Source organism: Panthera pardus, unplaced genomic scaffold, assembly GCF_024362965.1.
Source record: "Panthera pardus isolate Hobbes unplaced genomic scaffold, ASM2436296v1 HiC_scaffold_12, whole genome shotgun sequence".
Classification (NCBI taxonomy): domain Eukaryota; kingdom Metazoa; phylum Chordata; class Mammalia; order Carnivora; family Felidae; genus Panthera; species Panthera pardus.
The window spans coordinates 11,413,536-11,434,254 of NW_026526677.1; the positions used below are offsets into that span (position 1 = coordinate 11,413,536).

Genomic DNA, 20,719 nt, shown 5'->3' on the forward strand with positions numbered 1-20,719 from the left:
TTTCAAAAACAAATAAAAAGAAAGAAAGAAAGAAAGAAAGAAAGAAAGAAAGAAAGAAAGAAAGAAAGGAAGGAAGGAAGGAAGGAAAAGAAATCTGGGACTCTCCAAACATCTGCGGAGTCTGTTTTGACTAGCTCCGCCATCATCTCATTCTCTGGCTTGTCTGGAACCTTCGGCAACCCAAGCTTAACAGTCAGGAGCTTAACTCCTTCAAAGGAGTTGAACTTGATGGTAGTGCCACAGCGCCCAAACTCATCTTCCTAAAAAGTCATTCCTTCTGTTCTCCTGGGATTAAAAGTCCCAATGCCCAACAGAGCACATAGGGACCATTAAGGTCTGGCCCTGCCCATGTTCCTCTCCTCATGATACACTCTCTAGACCAGGCACTTGGAACTCCCCACTTTTCCTGGACAGACCATCTTTCATGAAGGACTTCTTCCTGAAATGCATTTGCCCAGCCGGAAAAATTTTACTTAGCCTTTAAATTCAATCTTGGGGGCGCCTGGGTGGCTCAGTCAGTTGAGCCTCTGACTTGATTTCGGCTCAGGTCATGATCCCAGGGTTGTGGGATTAAGCTCCGTGTAGGGCTCTGCACTAGGAATCTCATTCTCTCTTTCTCTCTTTCTCTCTCTCTCTCCCTCTCTCCCTTCCCACCTCTAAAAAATAAAAATAAAAATAAAAATAATTAAATTCAATCTCAAACCATCTTCTCTGTCGGCCTTCCCTGACACTCCTCATGTAAAATTTAAAACCTTCCTAAGCAGGGCACCTGGGTTGCCCAGTTGTTTGGGCGTCACTTTGGCTCAGGTCATGATCTTGTGGTGGTGGGTTTGAGCCCCACGTCGGGCTCTGTGCTGACAGCTCAGAGCCTGGAGCCTATTTCAGATTCTGTCTCTCTCTCTCTTTCTGCCCCTCCCCCACTCATGCTCTGTCTCTCTCTCAAAAATAAACCTTTAAAAAATTTAAAAAAAAACAAACTTCTAAGCTCCCGATGCATCTTGTGCAGACCTTCCATAGCATCCAACACAGCCTACTGTTAATTATCCCTTTATTTATCAGTCTTTCCCTACTGGCTATAAACCCTGGAGGGTCAGGGCTGCCTTATCTATTATAACAGATACTCTGAGCGTACGTGCCTGCCCAGAAAGCCTTCCTTGGTGTAGATAACCTTCCCAGAATCATGTGGGGAAGGTGAAGGGGGTCAATCGTGAGCCAACTTCCCTGAGGAATTTGAATTGCAAAGCAAACAGAGATCTCTGCCAGTTTCTCAAAGAGTACCTTCACTTCTACTCTTCCTAAGCCTTCCCAACAGGTTCCACAACTGTTCCCAGCACTCTCCCAACAAACTCAAACAGTATTATTCTAATGTTTTTAGAAAATTCATTTCACTGGAATTGGCTTTTCTCACTTGCACTTAAAATTACTTGTACGTGTCATTCATTCATTCATTCACTCATTCATGCATTCCACATGTACACTGAGCACTCACCATGTGCTAGATATGTAAGAGAAATTTAATCAATTTTAGCTGAATGAAAACCCAGCCCCCACAGGGACTGCAGCCTGGATTCAGCCAGCAGTTTCTAAAGTTGAGATAAAATGCTCCTATTATCACTATCGCCAATACTTGGGCCTCTTAGTAGCCTCCAGAGAGCTCCATCTCCCAGCAAGGATCTCTGTGACCCTCACCAGAAAACAGGAGCCCAGCCCTCCTCTGGGAAGGTGAGCTAACAAGCATTTGTCCCAACTCCTCTCTCCAGAGGTCTTCTAGAGACCCACACTGAAGGGAGATACCATGTGGGTACGTGTGTGTGGGTACACACCCATGGGTGTCAACATGGGATGGAAGGAAGTAGGATGAGTCTGCCATCTTAGGATGGACCAAGGGAAGTTTCTGGAAGCTGGGAACAACTGTGTCCTGGGGCTTGGGAGGCAGGCACCTAGCTCTCTGTCATGACGTAAATTTCTGAGGCCCCCGGAATTTGTACAGGGATCCCCCACATCCAAGACATCACCTTTTGGCTTTGGGCAGGGCAGCCTCATCCACCTCCAGTTGAGAAAAAGTGTGAACTAGGAAAGGAGAAGTCTCTGGTAACCCACAACCTCGGTCTAAAACCTTTGGTTACCAATTACTGGCTGTGAGAATCTCAATCAAGTCTTTTATTGCTCTGAGTTTTTTAATCTGTGAATGGTAATAACACCACTCACCTTACGACTTTTACGGGCACTGGAAGACATCACATATGGAAGGTTTCTAGCACAATACTGAGCACATACCAGTGGCTCACAAATGTCAGTTTCCCTATCACCTTGCTGTAAAGATGTGACGGCTAAAAGAGTGACTTCTCTTCTGAGGAAGTCCTCGCACTAAAGGCTACGTCAGTAAGGTCAGCCACAGAGCATGACGATGATCTGGGTTCCGTAAACTGCTCCATCACATACTGGTCACCAAGCCTTACACAACTGGTTTAACATCTCTGAGCCTCAATTTCCCTATCCACAAAATAGACAGAATAGCGTCTACCAATGCTTTTGTGAGGACAGAATATTTTAAAGTTCCTTATGCAATGAATAGCACATAGTTACAACTCAATAAAAGGGGCCGTACATAAGATCTAGCCAACTTCTCTATAGCTTTAACCTGGATATAAGTACCTTTAAACAGGAAAGGGGGAAAAAAAGAAGAAAAACAAAAAAACAAAAACAAACAAACAAAAAAGGTACAGGACTTTTAGAGTTAAATGCAACCTTACAGATTCTACCATCAAATTCTGTCACTGAGAGAGGGGCAAATCAAGGCCCACAGCCAAACAATGAGTTACTGCTGGCCAGGAGTAGAACCCAGGTTTCTTGATTCCCATCTTCCCATGCAGAGTCTTTCCCACTGTGCTGTGCTGTTTCCAAAAATATAACATCACAACATCAACTACAACAGCACAAGCTCTAGTCCAGTGAGACAGTCCAAGGAAGAAGCCACCATCATGGGTGATCCGGAGTCATGGGACATTGGAACTTCCAACCAGCTTCTCCAAAAGGGGGTCTAACTGATCCCGGGAAACCCCCTATCCCTTCTGACACAGCCAGGCTCTCTCAGGCTGAGGCCTCAGGAGTCCCAAGGCCAAGGAAAGCACACAGCGTCCTTTATCTTGGGCCCACATGACTGAGCACAGCTGAGAAAAGAACTTGGGCATCTTTATCAGAGAATCAAGGCGTGTGGTAATAGGAACGTTGCAGTAGCTACATCGGCCGCAGAAGGAACAGTGAGAACCACGAGTTCAGCCGCTCACTTCCTCTCCCCCACCCCCAGCCCCATGATGCCTCTCCCACCAGGAGATGGGACGTGGGCCAGCGGGCAGCACTGACACAGAGCTGTGTATCTAGCACCCATCCCTGCCTCTCAAATGTGCCCCACAGTCCCGTGAGGGCTGCCAGGACCATGACCTCCTCTCTGCAGAGTGGGGAGGGTTCAGGGGCCCGGCACGCAGCATGAAGGGGCTTTTGCTGTACTTCCTCTTACTCAGCATTCACTGCCTTTCTCTCAACTGCCTTCTCCATCATTCTCCATCTATCTGATGTGGGTCCCTTCCGTTAGCTTCTTGAATAAAAGCATTTGCCACCCATAGAGCCCTTATCAGATGCTGGGTGGCCACAACACCCTAGAGGTTATCCAAGGGCTCCCAGCCACTGGTTGGCAGAGTCTGGGCTCGAACTTCGCTTGTCTGTCCTAAGCCCTTGTTACCCCCCTGCACCTTCCCAAAGCGGCCCATCCCAAGAGTGACCAGGAGCCAAGGAGAGCAGCAGCCCGGCCCTGCGGAAAGCTGGGCACTTGTCTGCACTAAGCCTGGGCTTTCTCGCCAAGTAAGGAGCTTAGCTTTCCAGTGCAGCTTTGTGGAACCCCAGGACACTTCAGATGAGCCTCAGAAACCGGCCAGGGAAGCCAGGGAGGAGGGAGGCAGGCAGGTGGGCCCTTCCCCACTCTTAAATCTGTGTAGCTTCCCTTCTGTCTGCTTTATACACTGGGGCTGAATGTAACACTTCATTTGAAGAAAGTCCTGCTGTCAACAGAGCAAAGAAAAGAAGAAAAAAGGAAGTAAGCAAGCAAGCAAACCAGCAAGCTTAGCTAACCAAGAAACCACTGCTGTAAACAAATGGATGCCTTCTCAAGAAGAGGGGAAGGGGGGCGCCTGGGGGGCTCAGTCGGTTGAGCGTCCCACTTCAGCTCAGGACATGATCTCGCGGTTGTCAGTTCGAGCCCCGCATCGGGCTCGCTGCTGTCAGCCTGTCAGCAGGGAACCTGCTTTGGATCCTCTGTCCCCCTCTCTCTGTGCGTCGCCCACTTACACTCTCTCAAAAACAAACAAACATTAAAAAAAAAGAGAGAGAGAGAGAGAAATCCCACTGCTCCTTTTCCAGGTACAAACTTTCATTTTCATTTTATTTATTTTATAAAAATTAGTCACGGGGATGAAAGGTGATGATAGGGGAAGATGACAGGGAATACAGTCACCAGGGTAGTTCCGTCGTGTGGTGACACCGTGGTGAGCGCTGCATAACACAGGCTCGTCAAATCACCGTGTCCTACGCCTGAAACTGGTGTTAACATTGTGTGCCAACTATACTTCCGTTAGAGATTTTAAGACAAACAACCTGCTGCAGTCTAAGTTTAAATCACCGGCAATTCCTCGAGGATCCTACAAATCAGAGCAGCAAGACAGGACGGGACAAAGGAAGGAAAAGGGAGCCATCGCGGATGACGATGACGCCCATTTACTCCTCGGGGGTCCCGGGACAAGACGGAAGGCCCCGGAGCTCTCGGGAACGTTCTGGGGTGAGGGAAAGGCACCAGCAAGCAGTCTGGGCTGCGAAGGGACATCTGGTCCTTAACGGCCGGCAGCGGGGGTATTAAAGGATTGTGGCTGGCGGAGGCGGGGCCCTCGTGGCACAAGCAGGTGAGCACGAGTCTGTGCCCCTCCTCCACATGGGAACAGCTCTCTGCTCGAGGCGCATGCGCCTCTTCATAAACCCAGACTTGCCCCCAATGAATTCAAAGAGACAGCGCCGTGTGCCCTTTCTCCTCCCTGCTGCCCTCTCCCCCACCTGCCTCCCTCTGCAGCGAGGGTCTGCGGATTCCCAGGGACAACAAACACTACGGCTTACGAGGGTTCCAAGCGTGCGCGCACACACACACACGCACACAGGCCCGTGACACACTGCCCAACGTCTGGTTTTTCCAGTCCCTCTTCTTCAATTAAAAGAGCCACAGATTCTGAGTAAGCAGCTCTCAACAAGTACTCGGCGTTCTCTGCTCCCCACTTAAAGAGTGTGCCTACCCTTCTCCGACCCCCCCACCCCCGTCTCCCTCCCACACTGTCCTTTCTCCCTGTGAAACAAGGGGACACTTCCCTTTTCCCAAGCAGGCTCCATGCTCCGCACAGAGCTTGATCTCTCACGAGTCTGGGATCATGACCTGAGCCAAAATCCAGAGTTGGACACTCAACTGACTGAGCCACCCAGGTGCCCCCATTCTGACTTCTTTTTAACTCAAGAGCTAGTTAGAAAGGCATTTTCAATTTCCAAAGCAGGTAAGGAGGGCTATTACTGTACTGTTAATTTTATTATGCCGTCGTCAGGGAACATAGCCTACTGGACTTAATATTCTGTGCAACTGGACACTTCTTCGTATCATTATACACGGTCAGTATTTTTTAATCTTCCACGTGCGTTTGAAGACACTTTGCCTTCTGTTCGTTGCATAGAAAAATCATCAAACTTCATCCCCAGGTGCCATGTTAACTCCTACCTGTTTTTGCTTCTCAGGACCTAAGCTAGGTCTGAGAAGGAACAGCAAAAAGGGATGGAAGTTTACCGAAAGAAAAGGAGGAGGGAGGGGTGCCTGTGTGGCTCAGTCGGTTAAGTGCCTGACTTTTGATTTCGGCTCTGGTCGTGACCCCAGGATTGTGGGATTCTCTGTCCCCTTCTCTCTCTCCTTCCCCCTTCCCTCTCTTTCTCTCTTTCTCTCTCAAAATAAATAACTTTAAAAAAAAAGAAAAAAGAAAAACAGGAGGGAAAAAAACAGCCTATGTGTAGATGTTGTCTACACAGGTGAGGAATCTGAGGTAGGGAGATTAACTCACCCAGAATCACATGGCTAATATGGAACAAAGACAGGATGGAACCATACCTGGTCCAATCCACCGAGTTCGCAGTGCATTCACTTAGAGAGATGGTGGGGTCTCGTAACCAACTGCCATACCCACACATTCTCCTTCCCACTACAAGGTCCAATCCATTCGCTCATTCATTCACCCAACAGTATTTACTGAACAACCAGCATTTATTTGCCACTAGAGATGCAGAGACCAAACTCAGCAGCCCCTGCTCTCCAGGACCTCACTGTCTCCGATGGGAGGCACACAGGTCATTACAACCCCACATGGTGAGTGAGGACAGCACTTAAGACAAGAAGACCGGGTGCCCAACCTCCCTGAATCCAAGGCAGAGCCTGGGGAGGATGGAAGCATATATAATAATGTGTGCAAAGGTGACTCCTTGGGGAAATTTTGAAAGATGAGTGAATTTACCCAAAGGATACCTCCAGGAAGGCCACTGGAATAAGAAGACCACACCTTTTTCCCGCTTTCTCTCTCATCCCAGGAGCCAAAGACATTGGAAGAGTATCTTCTGCTTCCTCCTGGAGAGTTCATTGGGCTTCTGTTCTTTAGTGATAAGACTTCTTACTGGCCCACGATTTCTTTCTGGAACATTGTTCCTCCCCTACTCCAGCTTTCTGGGCTCTTTTCGGACTTCCTCTCCGTCTCAACCCCACCACTCAATACCCCACAGCCTCCAGTTCTCAGGGACGAGGCATGGAGGGACTAATAACCTCTTCTTCTCTACTCGTCTCTACTTCCTTTCAGCCCCTGTGCCCAAGCCCCCTCCCATCACGATCCTTCTAGAAAACACTTCACTATGTATTAGGTAACATCTATTGAGCACTCCACAGGAGCTGAGGATTCTTCTGGGACATGCACTTTATACATACCATTTAATCTCTACAATCTTCTGGGGACCCTCCCCATCTTACAGCTGAGAAAATTAAGGCATAAAGATGTCAAGCAACCTGCTCAAGATGGGACAGACGGTGCGTGCCGGAGCTGGGAGAGCCCGTGCAGCCGGCTGCTGAGCCCTTGCTGTCTACCACCCCGGAGGGATGCCTCCAACGGCAGCCGCACGCCAGCGGCTGCACCGGCCACTGGAAACACACTTCCAAAGCATGAAAACACACGAGCTGAATAAACGGACAAGGTCACGGAAACAAGGAACACCTGAGAAGCAGACACAGGCCAGGGCAGGCTAAGAAAGCAAGACACCTAACTGCAACGTGGTGTCCTGGATGGGACCCCAGATCAGGAAAAGGGCCGTTCATGGGAAAATGAGTGGAATCCAAATCAAGTCTGGAGTTCAGAGAATAGGAACGTGCCAACATCAGGATCATTAAAGCATCCCTCGGTTGTGACAAACGTACCATCAAAATGGAAGGTGTCAACAAGGGAGGAAACCAGGTGGGGGTGGACAGGAACTCCCTGTGCTGCCTTTGTGGCTTTTCTGTAAGTCTAAAATTGGTCCAAAATCAAAAGGATGTGTTCCACTGATCTCCTTTAGGTTGAACTGCATTTACAGCAGCCCTCCCGTCCAGCAGGGGGACGTTGCCGTGGAAACGGCCCAATGCCAGAAAGCAGGCTGGCCTGACCGTGGAGACCGGTCAGGGCAGGGAGCTGAAGAGGCTGGGTATTAAAGCAGCTGCAGATAAGGTCCCTCAGGGACTACAGAATCTCCAAGTAAGCTCATCTGCAGAACGTCCCCATTTGCTCACTGGACAGTGTGGTTTGCAGCCTTCCCCACCGTGAGCCGGGCCGTGGAAGTGCAGGGGGAACGAGGCCTGCGTGATCTGTGCTCCCTCACACAGCAGACAAGGACGGGGCAGGCGGCTTCTGAAACCCTGGGCCGCTGCTGTCACACATCAACCAAGATAAACAGTTTGTGGAGTGGTAAATGCTGTCCGCTCAAGGTCTGGGGGCTTCCCTGTGGTGGTGACACTGGAACTGAGTGTTGAGAGACTCCTAAGATTTGGGGCACCTGGGTGTCCCAGTTAAGCGTCCAGCTCTTGGTTTCAGCTCAGGTCATGATCTCATGGTTTGTGAGTGCAAGCCCCGTGTCGGGCTCTGTGCTGACAGCATGGATCCTGCTTGGGATTCTCTCTCTCCCTCTCTCTCTGCCCCTCCCCTGGTCACTCACTCTTTCTTTCTCTCAAAAATAAATACATAAATAAACAAACTTTTAAAAAAAATTTTTTAAAAAGAGAGAGATGTTATTAGATTTTGCCAGAGGAAAAATGGGGTGGCTAGATTTTCACCATGGCACCCACATCTTCTCCTTCATCGTCTTTCTGAACGGGGCAATCCTCCATGATGTAGTGGGCTAAGGGTTTAGGAATAGCTAGGAGCCTTGGAATTCAGCCACCCTTGTCCTTGAAGATGGAACCAGTGACCTCTGGCATCATTAGCAAATTCACAGGCTCTCGGAGTAAATGCTGCTCAACTCCACCCCACAGGGAATAGACAGGGAAGAGTAAGTCCCAACAATGGGCAAGGGATGTGGGAGGGCCAAGCTGTCGATTAGTCAATAATCAGTCGGATAAACATTTACTAGATAACTACCATGCAGAGATCGGGGCACTGGGGCTCCAGAGGAATACCCTTTCTGCCACTGCATCAGGCCATGTGCATTGTAGATGGGCAGATGATCAAATAAAGTGCAGGGAGATTAAAAAAAAAAAAAAAAAAAAAAAAAAAAAAAGGCAAGACAGACATGTTCGATCTTGATCCCAACTTTTCCCAGCTAGGGATCTCCATCAAATCTGAGCCTCGATTTCCTTACCTGTGAAATGGGAATAATGTAAAACAGCACCTTGCCTTGCGTGGTTGAAGGGATTAGAGACAACAAATGCAAGGCACCTAACACAGGTCCCATCAAAGAGTATGTAGCTGCTCAATAAATGATCAATTTTACTGCAGTTGATGACACAGTGACAACAAGGAATAGAACCATCACTCCTTTTTTTTTTTTTTTTTAAGATTTTATTTTTAAGTAATCTCTACACCCAATGTGAGGCTTGAACTCACAACCCCAAGATAAAGAGTCACAAGCTCTACAGACAGAGCCAGCCACGTGCCCCCAAGTTACAATAGTACTTAAGGAGACAAAGAGTCCAACTCTTGAAAAAACAAAGGAAGGTGGTTTCAAGCCTACTCCATGGTGACAAAAACCCCATGAACCTAACAGCAGAAAGGTATTTGCTGCAAAGCGATATACAGCCCTTTATGTGCAGCTGGAATGAGGGAGAATACTCTAGGCTGCAGTTAGGGAGGGTAAGTGGAAAGAATGCGTTTTGGAAGATGGCTAGGAATTTTGACAGTAGGAGAAGGGAGAGAGAGCACCCTGGCTTCTGCCAGGCCCTGGTCTCCCCCCTCACTCACAGGAACAAAAATAAAACTAATCCCCTTCCCTCGTCCAAGCGTTTTCTCTTCTGGCCTCAGCCTGATGAGTCCATAATCCCTGCTCAATCCCCTGTTAACTCATCTCGGCCTGGCCTCCCAGTCTGCTCCAGCTAAATCGCTCTCCCGGGGGTGAATCCTCCCAGGAAGAAATCACAGACCAGTGAGAAATCTTATCACTAAAGTACAGAATCTCAATGAAAAGGGTCTTAAGTTGAATCTCAGTGAAGAGATTCTCAAGTCAGGATGTTAAGATTTGGTTAGGATCCAAAGCACCTGGCACATAGCAGGGACCAATATCTATGCAGTAAACGAATTGAGCTTTAAGGGGAAGTACAGCCCCATGATTCTGAGGGGTTATACTCTGACCCTTAACATCAGGACCTCTGATCCCACAGAGATCCAGACTGTCAAAAGCAGCAGGAGGCCAAGGAGCCCTTCAGGATGCAGCAAGAGACAAGACAGAACAGAATGAATAAAAAGTTACTCCGGTCTTTTAGAGTCCCAGGTGGTTGATTTCATCCGTGCATCCCTATTAGCACTTGCCTTGGAGGGGCCGGTGTACCCCAAGTTCTTTCTAGTCCTCCGTAGACCAACTCCAGGGGGTCCAAAGTTCTTGCCCTCTTTTCCCTACCCTACATCACTGGCTTCTCTGCTATCATTATCTACCTTTAATTTGCGAGTTGTTTCATACATGACCATTTACTCTTTAAGACCAGAACCTTGTGTAGTAATTCTGCATAACATGCTATCCAGCAGGAAGAGGTCAGAAAGGAGGATCAGCACACCCAGCACAGGAAAGTCCCAAAGCACTTATCGTGGTGAAATAGTGGAGCACTCGCCAATGAGACAGTGACTGAGAAAATCCAGGATCCCTGCCTCTCAGGAGACTCTACGTGCCTTGAAGAGATCGGACTTGATCTTAATGAGACCTGAGCTCAAGCATCACTTCTGGGAAACACCATGCACCCCCTAGTGTCTTGTCCCCAGAGGCCAGTCGACAGGGTCTTCCCACAGTAGCTTCTAACACAAGGAAGGTATCATCATTTTCCGTTTCTTGTGCGTCTCCCTATCTGACTGTGAACTTCTAAGGTCCAGGAATAGGTGGTAATCACCATTATAACCCGGCACCTAAGGCAGGGCTTGGGCCATAGTAGGTGCTCAGTCAATGTTTGCTGAATGAAAAGAGAGCCGGGCAAGAGGTCCCTGGATGGGAATTGTGTGGACTCAGTAGATCCAAAGTTCAGCTAGTGAGAAATCAGCTTGTGAGACGGGCTGGGGGTAGACCCTGTGCATTCCTGGTAAGCCTGTCCTACTCCCTGAAGAAGCAGGCTGCTGAGGAGGCCTACCAGGAGGAGCAATGCAAGAGATGAGTCAGGTCTCGTGACCATGGCCTCGGGAAGGTGTGCCCCTTCAGTGTGGATGCTGCTCCCGGCAGGTCAAGTTGGGGGAACGCACATGCACAATGGTGGGTGATTATCTTGGATTATTTCATTCAACCTCCACAATGGCTCTATGGGGAAGGTATGATGACCCACTTTACAGGCGCAACTCTGAGACCTTGGTCCTGGAAACCCAAGAGCCTCATGGTGCCTAACACAGGTTCACACACAACAAAGCATTTTAGAGAACCATGTATCAGCAAGATGGATGAGGGCCTGAAATCGGTTTGCCTCTCCACCCTCAGAGAGCTGCTCAAACTCCCCACAAGCTTCCTGCCTCACCCCAGGCTTAAGAGTTCCCAACCTCTCTGGCCACCCCAGTCCGTCCCTGGGCAGCTCTGACTACTGAGAATGCTTTCACGCAGAGAATCCTTATTTTGACCCATCAACTTCACATCTACTCCTGATACCCACACAGAGGAAGGCTAATCTCCTGCACATGACCGCCCTCCCCCAGTTATCACCTCGCCTCCCCCAAAGGTTTAGAAAGATGCCACAGAGGAGATTACACAGGCTGTTCAGTGTGAAACTGGTTTCATGCGGGGTAACCAATGTTTTTTATTGATGAAAATAATCAGAGGGATGGTTATCTTGTTGCAGTGAAGGCATCTCTCACCCAGAGGTGGGGGATGGGGGGGGGGGGGGGATGGACTAGAAACCAAAACCCATACAAACGTGAACAATGATCCAGGGGAAAACATCAGTATTGCCAAGAGGGGGTTCTGAGATGAACCAAACTTCTTGTTTTACAAAAGAGGAACAGAGAAGCAGAAGGGGTACAAAGGAACACAGCTATTAAGTGGCAAGGCAACAATCAGAACCTTTGAACCTGCAGCCTGGTCCTCTTTGCTGGGCACCACCAGCCATGCCCCTGCTCCAAAACCTGTTATTTCAGAACAGCACCCCACAAGTGCCCAGTCTCCAGTGTGACCTTTCCCTTCCCCAGAGGTAAAGCCCCGCCCGGAGGCTCAGGGAAGCCAGGGGACTTGCTTGGCTTTCCTGGCAAACTGAATTGATGCTCAGAACTCAAGAGTTCTTTGCTATTTGTTGACCGTGGGCTTGAAAGGGGCAGTGGGCTATCTTCCTCTGGAAATGGGTTTCCTAACGCAAGGAAGGGAGTCGCCTGGGCCTGCCGTTCAGTTCCGCACTGTTTTATGATTGCTGGGTGTGTGGCTGATAAGGGAAGATCTTCAAAACCACACTCCTCTTTCCTTTCCAGCGAGCCTCAGGGAAGGAGTATGGTGGAGAGCGTCAGGAGCCTGGGTTCCTCTCCGGGCTGTGCCCTGACCGGCCCTGGGAACCGCGACACCCCTCCTACCCAAGCTGAGCTCTACTTGCCTCTTGTATAAAAAATAGGGGCAATAAAATCTGCCCTGTCTGTAAAGGCGATATTATGAAGCTTCAATGACAAAGAGCGGGCAGGAGGCAGGGAGGCTCCCTCCCCAGCTCCTTCCCCAACCCCTCCCCCCCCATCTGTAGCTGCCCTTTTTCTTCTCTCACTTCTCCATCACCCTCACCTCCTCTGCAGCATTATGACCCAGAGCAGGTGAAAGGAGCGCAAAGGTCTTACCCAGGATAAGGGAAGAGAAAGAAAAGCGACTGTAACAGCATCTCAGCAGTGCCTTGAACAAGGCCTGTATTTTTGCCCGAGGAGCTTTTACAGCTATCAGCATATTTACCACCTATTCATCCCACACGTACCCTGCATCATGCAAAGGGCTCTGTGTGGTCTTGCTTTTAGTCCTTACCACACACTTCACAGACCTGAAAACTTAGGCTCAGAGGTGGAGGGACAGCCAGTAATCGGTGTAGCCAGGAGGCAACCCCAGTTCTATCCATTCCCAAGCTTCCCAAACTTTCATGTGTTCTTGCATCCCCTGGGGAGATTCGAGAGCAATCTGACTGATTTTGTGGGTGCAGGCAGGGGCTAAAGCCTCGCAATTCTCACAAGCTCCCAAGAAGAGGGACTGCTTTGTGTCTATCAAAGGCTACATTTAAAATTCCATATAGACAGAGCCTGTGCCCCCCAATCCCCAGGGCTGAGCACCGGGCCTGCCCCATAGAATGTACTCGGTAATTATTTGTTATGTGAGTCAATGACTCAAAAACCAAGCTTTAACCATCCTCTGTATCAAGTCCCATTATGTCATTTGATCTCATAGCAAATCTCTAAGGGATGATCATCCCCGTTTGACAGACAAGGAAACACAGGCTCAAAAGACTAAGTAGCTCGGGTTTTACGGCTTTTGTGCAGTAGGACTGGAGGCGGTCTACCTTCATTCAGATCCTTTGCCCTGACCACAGCTGTCCGGAGGATGAGGGAGAAATTAATAATTATAGACCTCAGGGTGGCGAGGTGCTGGGCCCATCCTGGCACGTGACCAGCTCACAGCTCAGGAGGTCACCCAGGGGCTCTGAGCAGGTCCTGGGGGAGGGGCAGCCGTACTCGGCGCCCCCTCCCCGCCCCCCAAGGGAGACAAGGAGGGTAGGAGGAGGCTGATCCTGGGCATATTGCCAGGTAGCAGGTTGGTAGAGGTGACCCGTGACCTCACAGAGAACTCCTCTGGACTCAAAGAACCCCCACCCGCAGACCCCAGCTCTGAACTGAAACTGTCCAGCTTGGGGGGAGGGGAGGGAGGCATCCAGGGAAATCACAACCTAGGGATGAATCACTGGCACATGACCCCGAAGCGGAGGAGCGGGGAAGGGGCGCGGATGCGGCGGTAGCTCCGGGGGCGCAGGCCTGATGCGGGGGGGCCCCCCTCTAGCCCGGATTTGGGGAGCATAGGGAAGGCCCTCTCCCTCGCAGCTGTGCCCCCGGCCCAACAGTTCCCGGGTGCGGCGGGACTCACGGCTTTCAGCTGCTCCAGCCGGTCCTTCATCCTGCTGCCCAGGCGCCCAGAGGCAGGTGAGCGCGTCCCAGGTGAGCGCGTCCCAGGTGAGCGGCCGGAAGTGGCGGGCGGCCGGCCGGCCGGGTCGGGGCGAAGGAGCTGGAGGGGCAGGCGGAGGCGGGCGGCGGCCGCGGGCTAGGAGGAGCGTCCGAGGCCACGGGAGGCTCCGCCGCGCCGCCCCCTGCGGCCCCGCCGGCGCCGCGCTCTCCAAATCCGGCTCCCGGGCCGGCGCCGGCGCGCAGCGCAGATCCGCCCGGCGGGCCCGCCCCTCACCTGCGCCGCGCCCCGCGCTCCTCCTTAAAGGGCCCTCCGCTTGGGCGGCTCCGGCTCCGGCGCCGGGGGGAGGGCGGGGGAGTCCAGGGAAAAGGGCGGGCCCGAGGGAGAACCCCTCCTTTTCCCCCGACGGCCGCTCGCGGCCTGCACCGGGCTGTGTCGGGCCCGGCCGCACACTGTCCCGGGGACCGAGAACGCTGTGCGCCTAGCAGGTGGGAGGGAGAGCCAGGCGTCCCTCTCCGCCCCCCCCCCCCCCGCAACCGAGGAAGGGCGCCCCAAGGGACGGAGCTGACCGTCCGGGGGACTGCGGGATACCGCTGGGGGCGCGTGTTCTTTCCTGGAGGAAATAACCGGGGGTGCGGCGGGGCGGCGGCGAAGACTCTGGATTTGACGCTGGTCGCAATCGCGACCCCTCCGAGAAATGGAAGCAGTCCAACGTTGGAGGCAGCACCTGCCGCTAATAATCTGTACAACTCTGGGGGTCGCGGTTTCTCTAGGGGACTCCGTTTCCGGAGGGGTCTGGTTCGCACCGCACAGAACCGGGGTGGTAAGATCGAGATGTCAGTGTCACGAACTGTTTGTCAAGCTGAAGCCGTCTTCGTTCCTACGAGGTGTGGACTGCCAGGTGGGATGGGTCTACCGAAAAGGTGGGCGGGGTCTTTGCGCCGCCCCTTCCCTCCCTTTCTTCCCTCTTCCCCGTTCATCTTCCTCCTTGGGAACCACCGACCTATCCAGCAGAGGGCGGCGCTCAGTAAGTGGGAGTGGCAGTCCGAAGACTGAATGCTCAAGTCACGACAAGAATGTGCTCTGTGTATTCAGGTTAAAAGGCTGTAAATATTTTCGTAATTCTAACAGAACTTTGCCCTCCTCTGCGATCTTAGTGCGTGCTCCAGGCTGACTTCATCTCCTCCCATAAAGATACGGTCGTAAGCGGTCGGGCTGGATGAACTCATTCTCGTCCCTGATCCTCCTTTGGGCTACACTTCCTTCCACCCCGGACGCTCCCTAGGTGGGTTCCCGAAGTTAGTAAAGGAAGGCTTCTGCTCCCCCTGGTGGTCCTAAATGGAAAAGGTGAGTAAATCGCACACCGTATCTCCCCTTCCCTTAACAAATTTTTGTTAGTGCGCATACATTAGCTGGGTCCCCCTCCTCAGGAAAAGAGAGTCTCCTGAGGGAAACAGAGATGTGAACAACTCTTTACATTAAAGTCTGGAAAGAGCCATAGGAGTCTGGTATAAGGATCAAGGATGGCCGCACCACCTGCCTGAACACATCCAGGGATGGAACATCCAAGACCTCCTGGTTAAAGAGAATTGTTTTCAAAAAGAAAAAAATCATGACTCTCAGACAACTATAAAGTGAACACACATCAAAGATTTTATTTGACTCATTAATTAATGAGGGAACGAGTAAAGTGTGAAAAACCTGTTTACAGAAGGACCCAAAAAACAGACACTTACACAGGCCATCAGCAATGCTGAAATGAATATGTTAAATGCAAAACCGACTTCCGGGGGTGGGAGGAAATCAATGGCACCTCAATCAGATTTTGTTTGCATCTCCGTGGAAAAGAACTAATTGCATTACTAGCAGTTTTCTACCATCTACAGAATTGTAAAGTAGTTACAGGACCATAGGCACAGACCATTAATAAAAACAGATAACCCAGTGCTCCTTTGGGCAGCACATATACTAAAATATAGATATACGATATAGAGAAGATTAGCATGGCCCCTGCACAAGGATGACACACAAATTCATGAAGCTTCCATATTTCCCCCCCCTCATTGGGCTCTCTACTGTCAGCACAGAGCCCACTTCAGATCCTCTCCCCTTCTCTCTCTGCCCTTCCCCCACTTGTGCTCTATCTCTCAAAATAAATAAACATATATAAATAAATGCAGATAATCCAGAAAGGCCTACCACACCATCTGACACCCAGTAATCTTTTTTTTTCCATTTTAACTGTTTCACAATTTTTCCAGACACTCTCAAGAAAGCATCTTTCCCGATTGAACAGTTCCAACTGTTTTTAAAAAAAAAAAAAAAAAAAAAAAATTTTTTCTTTTTGCTCTACAAAACAAAAATTTCCCTCCCTATAATTTCCACCACTCTTTATTGTTCCTTGCCTTTGCCCAAACATTAAGAAATGTAATCTGTCCTTCACAAGATGGGCTTTTCATGAAGGGAGAGTTGCTGTGGGGCTGGAGAATGATTGCTGATATATGTAGCTGGGAGGCCCGAGTTGTAGGCAGAGTTTCTGCCACAAAACTTAACACTTAACACCACACAACCTGTTTTCTCATCTGTGAAATAAGGAGGTTGATCAAAACTTGTGGTTCCCAACCTTTCCAAGATCAAGAGTATCCTATAGGCTTTGTTTTCATTGATGGATCTCTTGTTTTAAAAGATTTCATATCCTTCACAAAATATATTTACTGGGGAATCAGAAATTTGGATTCCTCAGACTCAGACGCAGAGAACAGAGTGGTGGTTGCCAGAGGTGGGGGGGTAGGGGGTGGGGAGCAACATGGTGAAGGAGGTCAAAAGATACACACTTCCAGTTATAAGTCCTGGGGGTGTAACGTAGAACATGGTGACTAGAATTAACAAGAATGTACTGTGCATTTGAAAGTCACTAAGATGATAGACTTAAAACTTCTCATCACTGGGCGCCTGGGTGGCTCAGTCGGTTAAGCGGCCGACTTCGGTTCAGGTCATGATCGCGCGGTCCGTGAGTTCGAGCCCCGCGTCCGGCTCTGTGCTGACACCTCAGAGCCTGGAGCCTGTTTCGGATTCTGTGTCTCCCTCTCTCTGACCCTCCCCCGTTCATGCTCTGTCTCTCTCTCTCTCAAAAATAAATAAACGTTAAAAAAAAATTTAAAAAAAAAAAACTTCTCATCACACACAAAAAAATTGTAACTATGTGAGGTGATAGATGTTAACTAAACTTACTGTGGTGATCGTTCTTGCTGTCTCTATATATCTTAAGTCATTATGCTGTAACCTTAAACTAATACCATGTCACGTGTTAGTTATATCTCAATAAAACTTGGAAACCAAAAAGAAATTTGATTTCCTATGAGATGATTCCAAGAAAAAATACAATAACCTTTTGGTTAGCCTAGGGAGCCATAACAGAAATGACTGTATCATTTCCCTTAAACTTTTTAAAAATATTGAAAATAGGGCAAAGAGCCCTCTCAACTGCAGGAAGGTACTTAGAGGCATCAAGCTTTCTTTAAAACTTTCGTTAGGCATGAACCCCATTTTGTTTATTTTCTGGTAGCATATTAATATTTGCTCTTCCCTGACAGGCAGAAGTTTGGATTCCACCTGCTAGTTGTATACAAGAAATGAAAAAGTTGGGGCACCTGGGTGGCTCAGTCTGTTAACTGTTGGACTTCGGCTCAGGTCATGATCTCGCACTCCGTGAGTTCGAGCCCCACATCAGGCTCTGTGCTGACAGCTCAGAGCACAGAGCCTGCTTCGGATTCTGTGTCTCCCTCTCTCTCTCCCTTCCCCAACTTGTGCTCTGTCTCTCTCTCTCTCAAAAGTCAATAAATGTTAAAAAATTTAAAAAAAAAAGTGAAATGAAAAAGTCAAGTAACTGGAATATGGTACCTGGGCAAGGGGAGTCCAGGGGCTGGTGAAAAAGACTCTTGATGTTGAGCCCAAGTGGACTCTAGGGTCTCCACGTAGGTGTGGACGGGGACTTGAGGTTCCAGGCTTAGTCGGAGCCCCAACTGATGTATTTTTATTCTTCTGCCCCACGGTGGAACTTCGTTTCCCATCTGCTGTGTTTTGGTGTAGCTGTTTCCCCGTTAAACAAACAGAGCCCAAATCCACTCAAGTGTTTGCATTTTGGCTATGTGTAAAACCAGCCGACACTCAGTTTCACCTCTACAGACCAACCAAAGGCTCCTGGCGTTTGGCAACTCCGCTTCCTTCTCTCTCCTCCCTCCGAGCCTACTTCGTTCCCATCGGAGGAAGGGAGTGGGCCTTACCCCTTCTGGACCTCCAGAGCCCACTGCACGACAGGTGACGCCTCTCCATAGGGCAGCTCACGACATGGCAGCTGGTTTCCATCAGAACAGGCAGGCCAGAGGGAGAGATGGAAGCCAAAGCACTTTTGAACCCAATCTCAGCTGTGACGTCATTTAGGCTGTATCTGTTCATTGGAAGTTACTCACTGGGTGCAGCCCACGCTCACGGTGAGGGGAATGACACGGTAGAATGAAGACTGGCAGTCCTCTCAATGGCTGCCTAGTACATAGTTCAAATCCCAAATCAATGCCAGGGTTAGGCTGCGTCACTTTCTCAGAGCTCTCTTCTCCCCCATGCTCGTCCGGGACACCGCTGGTACATTCTCCAGGCCTCAGAGTAAAAGTTTCCCCCTCCAGGATGGAGTTAAGTGTCCCTCAAACATGCCTCTGGTGACACCCCGTGCTTTATCGTAGCCCCTACCACGCTATGAATTACCTGGCCACTGGTCTGCCTCGCACGCCTTCTGTAAGCTCTGAGGACAGCAGCCTTGTCTTTTGTCTTCACTGATGTGGACCCAGACCCAGGCACAGGGCCACAAATGTATCAGGCGTTCGGTTAAGGTCTACCAAATTTAGTAAGCGAATCTTCTTATAATGTGCCTCCATTACGTCTTTCTTCTGATGGAAACTCATCAGTAGCTTCTCATTACAACGAGTAGGGAGTACAGACTCTTCTTGGAATGGTATTCAGGCCTTTGCCCAATCTGGCCCCGGGCCCCATGCCCTCCATGACACGCACAGCCCCTCATTAGCCTCACCCAATGCCCACCTCCTCTCTGAGCCAGAGGCACCAAGGATTTCCCACCTACCTCTGCCTAATAGGCCCTTAATCCTTTTCACGCCTAACAGATCCGTGCTCCTCCTTCAAAACCCAAACCTCACGTGGCCCCTTGGCCCCTCTGCCCGCCTCTGCACAACTTGTTCAGACCTCTTTTTAAAGCACACCCTGGCTCCGTTGTTAAGCGTCCGACTTCGGCTCAGGTCATGATCTTGTGGTTTGTGAGTTCAAGCCCCACAACAGGTTCTGCACTGGCAGTCTGGAGCCTGCTTGTGATTCTCTCTCTCTCTCTCTCTCTCTCTCCCCCACCCCCCGTCTCTCTCTCTCTCTCTCTGCCCTTCCCCCACTCGCACATGCACACTCTCTCTCAAATAAACTTAAATAAATAAAACAATAAAGCACGTCCTGTCTTGTCTTGTACCTAGCTGCTTATCCATCTGTGTCCCTGGCTAGCCCATGAGCTTAAGAGCAACAAATCAATGTTATTCACCCCCCAGGGCTACTACGAAGTAGGTAGAATGCAAATATTTGGAGAACAAACCAAAGAATAGTTGGCTACTAACACACAGGCTCCCTGGGGATCCCCCTCTCTTCTCTCTGAGGAAGAAGGAAGATGCTTCCTGAATCCTACCTCTTAAAAGTCCAACCACAACTCCACGTGTTCTGGAGAATGAGTTCTGTGTCACTGAATTGAGGGTTTAAAATAACACGGTTTTTTTATTTCACAAAGATGTCTTCTAGCACATCGTTCAGATGTTTTCCTAGCACGAACCTCCCTGTGCCATACACCTATGCCTCTAATTTGACAATATAAACTATTTGAACCTTATAAACTTGCTTTCCTGTTTATACGAAGTCTTCAATCCCCGGAGCCCTAAAGCCCAAAGTGCTACTAAGAAGAGGTTGGTGAAAGACGCCTCCTCCACAGAGGCCTGCTGTTACTTTGAGCTGCAGAAGGCCCGTTTGGGGGCACCTGGGTGGCTCAGTCGGTTAAGCAGCCGACTCTGGCTCAGGTCATGATCTCACGGCTTGTGAGTTCGAGCCCCGCGTTGAGCCCCATGTTGGGCTCTGTGCTGATGGCTTGGAGCCTGGCGCCCGCTTCGGATTCTGTGTCTCCCTTTCTCCCTGCCCCTCCCCTGCTCGCACTCTGTCTCTCTCTCTCTCTCTCTTTGTGTCTCAAAAATAAATAAACGTTAAATTAAATAAATAATAAAGTAAAATGTTTATAACTAAAATAAATAAATAAATAAGCCATCTAGCATGTTTCTCCGTTCGGATGTTATTTTTTTTTAAGCAGGCTCCATGCTATACCGACTGAGCCAGCCAGGTGCCCCTCCATTTGGATATTAGACTAACCATGCTGAATCTTTCATCGTACTTTTAGAATTTTTCTCCACCCCACCCCCAAGATCTCACAATAATTCAGGGTAGTAGAGTAGGTATTATTCCCCTCGTTTATTATGAAATTAAGTACAGAAAAATGAAGGGATCTCCCCCAAACTCCCATAGTACAGTGATAACATGCTGAGATAGCAGCACCATCCCCATCATATCCCACATTCTGCCCGTTCCGACTGTGTGACCTTGAACACGTGACTTAAATTCCCCATGTGTCAGTTTCCTTATCTGTAAGCAGAGATAAAAATAACACCAGTCTCATGGGTTTTGTGACGATATATGGGCTAATATATGGTAAACATTAATTCCCTTCTGCAATCACTTGAAAAGAAGCCCA

At 49.6% G+C, this 20,719-nt stretch overlaps 1 protein-coding gene and 1 non-coding gene across 4 annotated transcripts in view; one reads left to right on the forward strand and one right to left on the reverse strand.

Moving 5' to 3' along the window:
* Positions 1-14,007, reverse strand: part of STX3 (syntaxin 3) — a 40,546-nt gene extending 26,539 nt beyond the window's left edge. For 2 of the 3 annotated variants that reach the window (XM_019414488.2, XM_019414487.1), the window contains exon 1: positions 13,849-14,007. In XM_019414488.2, coding sequence (XP_019270033.1) covers positions 13,849-13,878 — 30 coding nt within the window. In that variant the 5' untranslated portion in view covers positions 13,879-14,007. The remainder of the gene's footprint in view (positions 1-13,848) is intronic. The other variant, XM_019414484.2, reaches the window with a different exon arrangement.
* Positions 14,008-15,828: 1,821 nt separating this feature from the next.
* LOC128776276 (U6 spliceosomal RNA) lies at positions 15,829-15,939 on the forward strand. Its single transcript, XR_008421363.1, has one exon. It is a non-coding gene; the product is annotated as a U6 spliceosomal RNA (small nuclear RNA).
* Positions 15,940-20,719: the final 4,780 nt, after the last annotated feature.